We start from the raw sequence: 13066 nt of genomic DNA on the forward strand, positions 1-13066 counted from the left end.
ACCAGTAGAGCAAATTTGCACAAAGAGGAAACAATTCCAAAGCCAAAAGAGTAAGGGCTGAAAATCATGGAGGGCTTTTTAGGCAAGTATGGGACCTTGGCTTTGTAACGGTTTCCTCTTTCTCCCAAATACAAGATGGCACACAGGAACTGCAACCTTGCAAAGAGGAAAACACTAGACTTCATGTGCTGGTAAGTATGTGTTCTTTACAAGTCAGCTGCTGACTTTTAGTTTTGGAAAGGCCTGGTGAAGTTCCTCTTTAAGTGTAGTCTGGTTATTTAACATTTACATAAAAAACTGTTTTAAAAAAGCAGGTTATGCAATTTTAAAAGGTTCGGATGTCTTCTTGCTTGTCACTTAAAGTCAGTGAATAATATTATTAACTGAATGTCCTTTACAAGTGGCTAGGGCCCCATGTATTCAGGCAGTGCAGCAAAAATATCTTAAGAAAAAAGTCATTGTCTCTGTACCGAGTTCCAACACCACAGAGTGTACATCATCCATGTTAGCTCTGTCATTCTCCCTTCATCCATAACTAGCCAGCATGGACAATTTGTATTCCATCACTTGGACATCAATGCATGCATGTATATGTGTTTTCCTAAGCCCTTTCCTGGAGGGTGGAGGAGGTCATCTTAGAAATCCTCTTTGCTTTTTCCATTTACACAGAACTATGCACTAGCCAAACAGCAGTGAGGATACTTCAGAGTTGCGTTCTTGTTGGTCATCGTCATTCCCATGTACACTTCTTCTTGTCTTTGCTTAATTTTTGAAGTTTCAACAACTGCTTCAATTCAGAATCAAATCCGCCTTCCTTTTCTACAGTGCTTAGAATCTGAAAAAGATGGGAAATCATTACATATGGTAACTGCTTTTTTACATTCCTTACAAGCAGTCTAGATCAGCCTTTTTCAACCAGGGTGTGATGTGAAGGGGGCTTCTGATGTGAAAACAGGGTACACTGTTGTGCAGAGGGAAACTTCATGTCTGATTTGCTTTTTTCTTGGGTCCCCCCCCCCAAAAAAAAAAATCCACACCAGACCCGTCTAGGATAATGGTTTAGTATGGATCACGTGTTATTTTTTTACTTTTAGGTTTTTTACATTTAAGGCTGGGGTGCCTCAAGACTTGCATACTTTCAAAAGGTGCCATGACTGAAAAAAGGTTGCGAAACACTGGTCTAGATACTGTAGAGAGGTACAATTGGTTACTGCTTAAGGTAGGATTAGGCCTACAGCAAAACAGGCAAGAGGGTACAGTTTAGAGCCATTACCAAACCACAATAAAAAAAGGCTGACGGAAATGATGAAAAAAATTATGAAAAGTCACACTTCTGAATCCTGGATCTGCTCCTGTAGTATGTTTCATAAAAAAATACAGCATGTTTCTTGTGTTAGAGCTGACCAACAGACTGCCCCACTGAATAGCATTAAATAACTTTTTATTCTAAAGCAACTTGAAACAAATGTAAAATGTTGTGCTTAAAGAAACCTGTGTTCAGATAAGTTAATAAACCAACCCCATTCAGTGATCGCATGCAGCGCCTGCAGATTCCACTACCTAGCTTTATTCCTACTCTGGTGTGCTGTGGAAGACCCTGAATTTCTGCAGCCTAGGTATCTTATCCCATAAGGCAACGTGGAGGTCCTCTTTATCTATTAGGGGCTCCCATCATTGAATTGTGGAATAGAGTTAGAGTGTGCCTATGCTGCAATTAAAAAAAAAAAAACTAGCAAATGAGTTTCAGGGACACACTGGAGCCTCATGAATCTCTATTCAAGGTTAGTTTATTAAAATTTATCTCAGGAAAGATTTTATGATAACAAACACAAACAGATTTTATGGTGCACATTTGTTGTGATAGTAGATAGTGGTAGATAACAAAGATTAAGAACACATATTGTACAGTATTAGTATATGCCGTTTACCAATATCAAAATATATGGAACTGTCTCATTATCAAAATCATATATAATGTCAAAGGACTCTCCAACAGAAGCCTCACCCCTTTCCTGCCTGCCCTCAGTAACAATACTTTCTGTGGGGGACCATACCTTTTTAAGAAGAACATTCCCATCCTTACCTCAGTGCATGTTTCCGTGGAATGCCATTATTGTCCATGGTAGTTGCCGTCCTCACTCCGGCACCTACCAAACTCTCTACTCTAATTTTAGTTACAGTAGAGCACAGGATGGGTTGTTCAGCATCTCTTGACAAACATAAACCTATATCCATCCAGCCTCTTGGCTTTTCTCTTGCAGCACAGCTGCTGCTCCAGCCTCAATCCTCAGGCCTCTATCCATTTCCTCCACACAGTTTTAAACCGTGCTAACCTGTACATTTGGTTCACAACTCGGAGCTCCCTGCTGCACTGGACTCCACTCTGATTCCTGGGTGAAGTCCTCCTTTTGCGCGAACGGACGAATGTTCGTACGCACATACGTAGCAGAATTGGCACAGTTGACTTTTCTGGTTGCTATGCTCTAGTCTTCACTATTAAAGAGACATTAAAATCCTTTTCTTAATTTTTTTTATCCGATTAAACGTTGATGGTGCAGGCACAGGAACATGAAGTAATGTTTTGTTTTTATCTTCACATGCTATGAAATCCTCTTTTTGTAGTCATTATTGTAAATTTCTAATTTCGTTTCCATTAAGACGAAATTTGTACTGAATCCGAAATTCCGAATCCCAAATTTCGGATCCGGAAGCTTTTGGATGAATTCAGACATGGTACATTTCGGAAATTCGGATGATCCAAATCCACGAATTTCCGAAATTTCGTCCCAATTTCGATTCGGAACGAAACAAATCGCACATGTCTAGTCACTACCAAAACATGGACCCAGGGTTGGAGGCTTCATCCTACTCAAGTCTCTCCCTCTGTAATATGCCTCCTGGAGCCTCTCCACCTCTACAGGTGAGAACCCTGGGTGCTCTTTAGACATTATTTTACCGTCAACAGGCCCGGCACTGTCACAATATACTCCACTCTTAGCCACAAGCTCTAATTCTTTACAAAGCTACAATATGTGCACACAGTGGCTGAATGGATAGCACTTCTACTTAGTAGCACTGAGATCCTTGGTTCATTTTGTATATTATTTTCATGTACACATACAGCTCGGTTAATGGGTTTCTGCCAAAACTGTCCCTAGAGCTTGTATGGGTGCCGTAGAGACTTTAAATGATAAACCTTTGTGAAGACCAGTGGAAATGGTAGCACCGTATTTACTCTGAGGAAGCCTTCCAAAATATATTACCGTTATATAAATATTGGGAATATTATTCATATATAAAACACAATATATTTTTAATAAAATTAAAGCTTCATACATACCACATCATTGTATTTTTCAATGTACTTGTACAGTTCCAAAATAGCCACGTCATCTTTAAATTCATGTTCATGTTTCTAAAGACATAATAAAAATACTAGTAAATGCAGGTGTCATATTAAAATGAATTAGTAGAGCCCATTCACACATCTCAATACTGTATATCACTACAGTCTACAATTTCTATGTCCTACATAAACATGTTTATATGTAGGCTTTTTCACTAGAGCAGCCCAAAGAGCAATGATGATGTGCAAAATTACTGCACTTTGCTTTGTGGCTTGTTAAATTTGTTGTGTAAATACTTGTTTCTAATAGAAATACAATGGTACTGCATAACACTGTTAAATCACAGGAACCCAAAATGCCAGACACACATTTTAAAACTATATCCAACAGTAAGAATGTACACATTTTCCTGACAACAAAAACTACAAGTAGCACCATTTGCATTTTACCAAATTAGCCTTGAAACTGCCATGAGAGCAAAAGCACGCCACTCTTTATTTATGGTTTAATATGATGGAACAATATCATTTGGAACAAATCAATACAATACTGTCCCATATTCATACACACTGTGGTAGTTACAGTGCATCTCAGGAGTTCCAAGGTAACCAATAGAGCCTTTGTTGTCACATGATAAAGAATTGTATTGTGCCCAAAACTAGGAGATGACAGATCTAGCCAATTTTAGCAGGATCAGACAACAAGCGCATGTCTATGGGAAGTGCCATATTTCATAGCAAATATTGAATGATCCTGTTAAAATTATGGTTATTGTTTCCTGCATGATAAACTGGCAGTGTGTGGCAATAGCTCCCACTTCTTTCGCCACAGCCTTCAAACGGGCTTGTTCAGTTTGCAGGTTTGTGGAGTAGCCAGCTGACAGACAAGCCCAAACCTAGTTGGATTGTGCCCCTTTATCTAGCCTCCTCAAAGTACCTTCAGTCATCCTTCAAACTGTAATTTATGTGGGTAGAGTGAACTCATGCTAACTGTTGGAAATGCAAAATCAAGATGTTTTCTCCAGATAGCTATCACTGGAGACAGTACCCAATCCACAGATAACAGCATTCTAACCTCCAAGTCATGACTGCACTACCTTGCCATGAGGATTCAAATGGACTCCACATACAGTTCATTAGGACAAAACTTTAAATAGAGGAATGGGGCTTCTTGCTTATCATGAAATTGTAGTTTTAGGAGGATGGTTGGCAATGCTAGTGTTGAGACAAGATATTAGGTCTCAACCAACAGAATTACTGGCAAAGTAATCAAATTCTGTTTTATTTGATGAGTTTAGGCTAAAATAAATGACAAGCTGGGCGTACTGAAAGACAGGAGCAGAGAAGCAAGGATTCACAATTTCAAGGTTTACCGTCATTATATAATACAGTCACAGTTTAGTAAATCATCAAACCTACATTTCTGAGTAAATAGCTGGGTTTTTTAGAAACAATTGAATATTTTTATACACGTAAGAGACACTAGCAATAAAAGTACATGTTCCATCTGTCTCACGACAGGTACTCGGCATTAATAATGGATTTTACAAAGAGATACATAGTATGATAACAGTAAGACACAGTTATACATTTGCATACAATTATCTGTCTTTTCTTTTTTAAAGCTGACTCTTTTATCTTAACAACATACAAATATTCATGTTATAACTGAAAGGAGCAAACCCTTGTTTGTCATAACATTCATGAAAGTACATGAAATTCATAAACACATTGTAATTGATACGCTATACAAAACTCCTTTTTATTTTATAGTGTAAGGCAATTTCATGATCGCCATTTGTTTACATAAATTTGATAGCACTGACAATATCACTGTGACAACTCATTGATATTAGCATGTAATACAGTGTTTCCATTATGTGTAAAATCAGTTTATATTACATTTATCCATTTAATAAAATACCTTTGATTCTGTAGTCAGAAATTCTGACAGCTCTGTGGAAGACAGTGGAGGGGCATCTCTGATGTTTTTATAATAGGATCTTATCTCCTCTTTAAACTGTGGGATGTCTTTTGCATAAAGCAGCTTGTTAGTTGGTGCTGACTGCAAAAGAAAATGCAATTAAATTTCTTTCAATACTAAAAAAAAACAAAATATATAAAGTGATAAACATATGCCTTAATTATTTCCTCCTTAAACATTCAAAGCTGACCAACAATAAAGACATAACAAAATAACATAGGGTCCCATTGCTACATTTTAATAGGGTCCCTATCATTGGTAGGTGGCCTATAATGTCGCCCTATTGACACCCACTAAACACTGGTGGTCAGAGGAAGGCCGCCTATAATACACTTCTCTAGGGGTCCCATCTTTGCCCACTAACACAGGTGGCCACTGTAACTGAACACTTAGATATAATATCCTGTGTGAAGGCCTACCTAAAAAATCATTCAAATTATATACAATCAGATAGCTGCCATAGTTGTTTGAAAATCTAGAGGACTTAGCAATTGCCTGTTGCTTATGTACATTTTAATAGCAAGCTTCGCCACTTTCCAGGCATAGTATTCAGACTAGATCATGAAAACCCCTGATAGGATACATTACCTTCCCTAATTGCTGCTCTGTAAGAGAAAATCCATCCATGAAAGCCTGTGCAATTACTGATAGGCAGCTTTCTAGAAGTGCTGTCTTTTTTATGTCAAGAACAAATTGTGGGTTCTTCAATATGTTGACCCAAAACCTCAGCGGAAGACTAAAAGAGTACAAATAGACAGATATGGTCTTTTAAGTAGACTGTTTTCAAAGATATATGATTATCACAAAACGCATTAGGAGATTCAGTGGAAGCACAATTCAAGCAAATCTAAATCTAAGGACAGGTTCTCATCTATCCATGTCCACTTCTGTACATTATAGTATGTTTTTTAGCATGCATTGCATAGATTGTTTGATGTTTTAATATGTGTGGCAATGCATGAAAACTCATTGAAACACACTATAGGTCTGTTGTCATGCATTGACATTGACTTTTATAAGTCTCCCAGTGCATGTGAATACACATTTTTTTCTTCTTTTTCAAAACACATTGCAACACAGCACAAAGATGTGAATAGGCGCAGGATAAAAACACATTGCAACACAGCGCATAGATGTGAATAGGCGCAGGATAAAAACACATTGCAACACAGCTCATAGATGTGAATAGGCGCAGGATAAAAACACATTACAACACAGCGCAGAGATGTGAATAAGCGCAGGATAAAAAAACATTACAACACAGCGCAAAGATGTGAATAGGCGCAGGATAAAAAACACATTGCAACACAGCGCATAGATGTGAATAGGCCCAGGATAAAAACACATTGCAACACAGCGCATAGATGTGAATAGGCGCAGGATAAAAACACATTACAACACAGCGCAAAGATGTGAATAGGCCCAGGATAAAAACACATTGCAACACAGCGCATAGATGTGAATAGGCGCAGGATAAAAACACATTGCAACACAGCTCATAGATGTGAATAGGCGCAGGATAAAAACACAGCGCATAGATGTGAATAGGCGCAGGATAAAAACTCATTGCAACACAGCGCATAGATGTGAATAGACGCAGGATAAAAACACATTGCAACACAGCGCATAGATGTGAATAGACGCAGGATAAAAACACATTGCAACACAGCGCATAGATGTGAATAGGCACAGGATAGGTTTCTGATTTAATATTAACGTTTGTATTGTTTATCCATGGTGCAATTTAATCATTACCTCTTTCTACTGATCCAGTCAAGGCTTCAATATACCTATTAGTGAACATACCTATTAGTCTTCCAAATGTGCAATATATCCGGGTCTGAAACCTTTCTTATTTCTCCCTGATTGTCCAAGAAATCAAAGTAGTATTTTATAGCTATCGGAGGTTTGTGAGAGATGGTCCAAATGCTGCGAAACAGTTTTTCTACAGAGGAATGTATGGAAACCTGCAATAGATAAGGGATTATTTGATGAGATGGGCAATAGAAGCAAGAGAAAATATTTTAGATCTGTGTTTGTACACACTATTACCAAAGTAGTAGTAGTTTCTGATACCAGGCTCAAAATAAGTTACTATGCAGTTCTTCTCTGACAATTGCAATGAAACTCATATGCAGGGAGCTGAACTGAAGTAATGTGTGTAATTTTATAAGTATTTTGCACTGTTGATAAAAAAAATTCCAAGTGCTGTTTAAATCTATCAGAATCAACTGCTGAAGCTTGTAAAACCCCTTCTGTGTTTGCAAAAACAAAATATATTTACTGTGACCCTCTGGCTGTAAAAATGATTACACCAGGAACCTGTGCAGAAAATTGTAACTTTTGTGCTCTATATGGTCACTAAGGTGTCTATTTATAAATAATTTGCAGGGCATTTTGCCCTGCAAATATCTTTGAACATTCGTTTCGGGTGGATAATGGCACAAACGAATGTTCTTAATTTATTTTTCCCACTTCAAATATAATCTACTAACTGACATATCAGTCTGGATGTCACAACACTTCTTAAAACTCAATCTTTGAAGAACTGAGCTCTTTATATTTCCTCCCCCAAGTGCACCTTCCCCCAACTTTTCCCTTGAGATTTATAACACAACTATCCATCCCTCCCCCCATGCCAAGGTCCTAGGTGTCATCCTTGACTCGGACCTCACCTTTCTTCCCCAGATCCAATCACTATCCAAATCCTGCCGCCTTCACCTTCGTAACATTTCCAAAATACGCCCCTTCCTCACCAATGACACTGCAAAACTACTCATCCACTCCTTTGTTATCTCTCATCTTGACTATTGCAACTCCCTCCTCATTGGCCTTCAACTACACAGGCTATCCCCCCTTCAGTCTATCATGAATGCAGCTGCCGGACTCATTCACCTAACCAACTGCTCAGTGTCTGCAACCCCCCTCTGCCAATCCCTACACTGGCTTCCAATAGCCCAAAGGATAAAATTCACAATATTAACAACAATTTACAAAACCATCCACAACTCTGCCCCCGGATATATCTCAAACCTTGTCTCAAAGTATAACCCTAACCGTCCCCTCTGCTCTTCACAAGACCTCCTGCTTTCCAGCTCCCTTGTCAACTCCTCACATGCTCACCTCCAGGACTTCTCTAGAGTCTCTCCCATCCTCTGGAACTCTTTATCCCTGCCTGTCCGTCAATCTCCCACCTTGACTGCCTTTAGGTGGTCCCTTAAGAGTCATCTCTTCAGGGAAGTATATCCTGCCTCAAACTAACCACTGAACTATCATGCTCTCAAAAAGTCCATCCCCACACAGCTACCTCCTCATGTACCACTTGCCCCTCCCTTTTAGATTGTAAGCCCTCAGGGGCAGGGCCCTCCTTGCCATCTTGTCTTGAATTGTATTGTAATTGTAATGTCCTCCTTATATTGTAAAGCGCTGCACAAACTGTGCTGCGATATATAAATCCTGTAATAATAATAATAGTGTTGTTATAATACATTATGGCCAATAGATGGAGTTTTTCAGTTTGAAAGTAGTTTGTTGTTGTATAAATACATTATGGCAACTAGACAGAGCTGGGGAGCATAGAAAATAATTATTTATTCCCAGTGCTCCGCAGCGCTAACTAATGGCCATAATGTATTATTATTACAAAAACAACACACTACAATTTAAATGGGAAACTTCATCTAGTGGCCATAATGTATCATCACAACACTACATTCAAACTGGAAAAAATAATATTGAGAACATTCATTTTATGCTTTCGCCCAAAATGAATGTTCACAGGGCAAGGGGCCCTGCAAATTGTTTATAAATAGACCCCTAAGTGTGGTATAGCTGAGAAGGTCTGAACTACTAAGAAATACTCATCTCCTATGATGCAATTAGGGCTTTAAATGTTTTGGTCTTGTAAGAGTTATGATGTTAGTAGACAGAATTTTCAGGGTTTTTTTTTTTTTTTATATAGCAAGGTTGTAGAAGATGCTAACAGTTTACTGATGTGAAATATCTCAAATGGTTGGAGTTTTGATAATTTGATAATGTTTAAGTCTACCTGAGAAGAACTCTGGCCCATTAGGGAGGTGGGGGCTGCAGTGTGAAAACGTATTGATTACAAGTCAAATTGATAGTATTTTGGGTCCTGACCATGTGTTCACTGCAGTGGCAGTGTTCTGGAATTCTGATGTCAGCAGATTGTTCTGTGAAAGTGAGTGATGGCAGCAGCCATAGTTTCAAGCTACTGTTAGTCACTAACATGACTGCTTGAAGTCAGTAAGGTATCACACAAACAGATGTTTCCAAGTGACAAGTTTAGTTCTGCTTTAAATGGCTGATTGTTTTCAACATCATCTCATTTTAAAACCATATTCTGTGTTTTGACTTGTGAGAATTGTAACAAAGTGGCTGAACAAGTGTAGCTATTAAAATACAACAATGTACCTTTGTAGACAGCAGTTTTGTCAGATACATTTCCTTTACTTTGAACTTTTGTTTGCCTTTATTTTCCATGTTTTGTAGATCATCACTTTCTTCAGATTCTGGCAATTCCTAGAAACAAAAATTTAATTTCTTTATATGTATCTTTGTATCAGCTTTTAGCCCATTGTGGACATGCCCTTCTTTATAGCAAAGAGGAATAAAGAGTGGAAGCCAATGCCGTGCAACAATTGAATGTTGTTATGCTGATCATACAAGTAACAAAACAATCGATCAACAAAAAATGGTTTTGGTGGATAAATCATACCTTTTAGAAGTCAACTATACTATTGGAGCTTTTAAAGGGAATACAACATTGGCCTTTACAGAATATGTAGTCAAATTCAAACAAATTGATCTTCCATTGAATAATTAGATTGACGATAAATTATTTTTTTCCTATGTGCATGGCCAGCATTAGGCTATGTGCAGAGGTTCTCAATAATGTTTTTGTCATATCCCCGCTTTGCAACTTTGGTAATTACCTACTCCCCCCACCCTGCCAGTACACATTTTTTTTTACAATTGTCTTACCTGTAGGTTTCTCACCTACATGTGGTGAAGGTATTATGACTAATATGTAGAAAACAAACTTTTTGTTTTTTTCTCAGAATTGTAGTAAGTGCTATTCTGGGTCCTGGAGCTCGGAGACTTTGTAGAACTTTTGATGGGATAATGCCCTTATTCCTTGGTCCACATTGTACATAGTAACCAACCCTGACATAATTCTTAGCTGTTGACAGGCTTTTCTATATATGAGCTGACTGACGCTCTCTTGCTGTCTCTGCTGTGGAAGCCTGCTGCGCGATGAAAAAGCTGATGGCTGACAGAACACTTAAATGGTACAAATGCTGCCTGTTTGTTTTAGGAAACCCATTAGAGGACACCCAGTTAGTCAGGGACTGACCTGAGCAGATGTTTTGTTTGTTTTATATTATGGACTATCTGTGCAAAGCCCTCCTGCATTTGTTTCCTGCACGTGTTTGCTGCCTTGCTTAATAAAAGTGCAGGACAAACCTGCTTGGACTGTTCCAAGTTCTGCTGCTTCAAAAGGGGAGCATGACAGAAAACGTTGCCCTGCTGATCTCCCTCTGATCAATGCGGGGCCTGCATGGGGGGCAGCATGCATTCCGCCGCACCGTGCAAGCGCCAGTATAGATTACGGATTGCTTGTATCTAAACAGCGATTGTCTGCTGTTTAAAATAATACAAAGAACATGGCTGCAGCAGCAGCTGTATTCTAGGTATAACCGCTTCAGGACAGGACATATTTTCACAATGTGAAGTCCTGAACCGCTTAAAAGATTTTATTGTCTAAAGCCTTACCACACATTCATCCACATATAATATGGAAATACTCAACATAAATGTTTATGACTTATTTAATCCATTATGCTTATACAAACTCTTAAATGATACAGTAAACCCTATAGGAGATGCCCACCACCTGCACATTAAACACTGCATGCAGGAGTATAGACTGTAACATGCAAAACCAGCAAAAAAGCCCAAACTGTAAATAAATTTCACTTGCAAGGTTGATGATGGCATTCCCCTGGCTGATAATACCTACTTAATCAAATAAACAAAGTGGATGAAGATACAAGAATCCAAAGTGCCTGTGAACAAGCAATTTTTACTTACCAAATGCACATAATCGCTGGAAAAATCGTTAACTGTAAAACAAAAATCAGATTCAGTATAAAGGAAGGTATTGGCAAGATGTGATTTTGTAAATATGTTCCAACCCCAGTCCTCATGTACCCTTCAAATCTTGTTCAACTGACATAACAGAAATACAGGTGCTACCTGGGGACTCCCACACTAACACTTTTCAGAAATGGGCTAAATTGTAGAGTATGAATAAGCCCATTTCTGGGTGAAACTATTTTGTGCAGGAAGTCCCAAGCTGGAGACTGGAGTCAAAAGCTGCATATACATTATTGCTTTCCTATACAAATACAGTCGGTATTGCTGGCTAGCAGGACTAATTGTTTTATGCCTTTGCAGTGAACTGCTACTTTTGTGTTCACATTCCTCCAGCCAAGATCAAGTTTAACATTAGACACAATAGGCTGGTGCCTATAGGCTACAGAAACAAAGAGGCAGCTTTTCATTGACCACATATTTTTTCCCCCCATGATCAGCAGAAATACATTTATATCATATAAACTTATTTAACTACACAGTTAGAATATTGTACGCCAGGTTAGCACCAATAAAACAAGAAAATGTTTTGTGTAAATTAGGTGATCCTATCAGAGAGAGGGATCTTTTGGAAATACCAGGCTATAAGTCAACAGGCTCCAGTAATGGGGAACAGGAATGGATCCAGCTAATTAGGCATAATTGCGAATCTGTCATTTAGCTTATGTGCATAGTCTAATTATTCATCCATCATGCTTATTTTGAACATCCATCCATAATCCACTCATCTGTTATTTCTATCTCTACATGTTTGGTAAAAATGTTAAATCTGATTAGTGAGTTACCTGGGTCACAGTTCTTTCTGATAATTATTTTGATTGTTGCACCATTCACTATCTGAAAAAAAGCATTCTTTTTAGATCAATAAGCATTATAGAAAGTCAAACACTGACATCCAAAACATAGTATATATTTATACAGTAAATGTAACATTTTTATAAATACTGTATATATACTGTATATGTATAATTTTAAAATGTATACATTTAAATATATGCAGTGCCTTCAGAACTCTACTATTATTATATTAAAAAGTTAATGTTTCTTTTTATATTCTACAATAGACATGTAAGCTGGCAAAAAATTTGTTTTGTTTATGATTTTTTTTTTCTTTCAGGATTTGGCTCTGAAAGATAATTTGTTTCATTATTTGGATACAGATCTTTCCAAATTTTTGTCTTATTTGCAGATGAGTTAAACATTAATTACGAATGAATGTTCATTGCAGAAAAGTGCTCTCAGTTGAATCGAAGTGCTGCTGTACAGGCTATTCACAATAGCCCGTACAGCAGCCGAAGGCGGCCGAGCAGCTCAGCCTAGCCGAAGGCATATGCTTCAGCTCGACTGAGCCGAAGTGACAGCCGAAGCAGTTGTAATGACAGATCACCTGTGGACGCAGATCTGTCATTAAACAATAACAAATTGGCGGAGCCGGATGTGATGTCACGGCCGGCTCTGCTCAGTTGTTATTCATTTGCCAGTACCTGCTAGAAGTTCGGCCCCTACGAGAATAGGGGCGAACGGCAGCGAGTCAGCTGCCGGAGCTGCGGCTCAGCTGA

General features: G+C 38.3%; 1 protein-coding gene across 1 annotated transcript; it reads right to left on the minus strand.

The window, feature by feature from the left end:
- Positions 1 to 471: 471 nt before the first annotated feature.
- On the minus strand, positions 472 to 12344 carry LOC108800318 (plexin-C1-like; the record flags this gene model as incomplete). Its single annotated transcript, XM_018572294.1, has 8 exons — positions 472 to 835; positions 3341 to 3415; positions 5271 to 5411; positions 5919 to 6066; positions 7137 to 7297; positions 9765 to 9872; positions 11445 to 11476; positions 12293 to 12344. Coding segments are annotated over 8 exons (822 nt in total), but the record flags the coding sequence as incomplete, so codon positions are not given.
- Positions 12345 to 13066: the final 722 nt, after the last annotated feature.

The sequence above is a fragment of the Nanorana parkeri genome, unplaced genomic scaffold, assembly GCF_000935625.1.
Source record: "Nanorana parkeri isolate BGI_ZX_2015 unplaced genomic scaffold, ASM93562v1 scaffold1989, whole genome shotgun sequence".
NCBI classification, from domain to species: Eukaryota; Metazoa; Chordata; class Amphibia; order Anura; family Dicroglossidae; genus Nanorana; species Nanorana parkeri.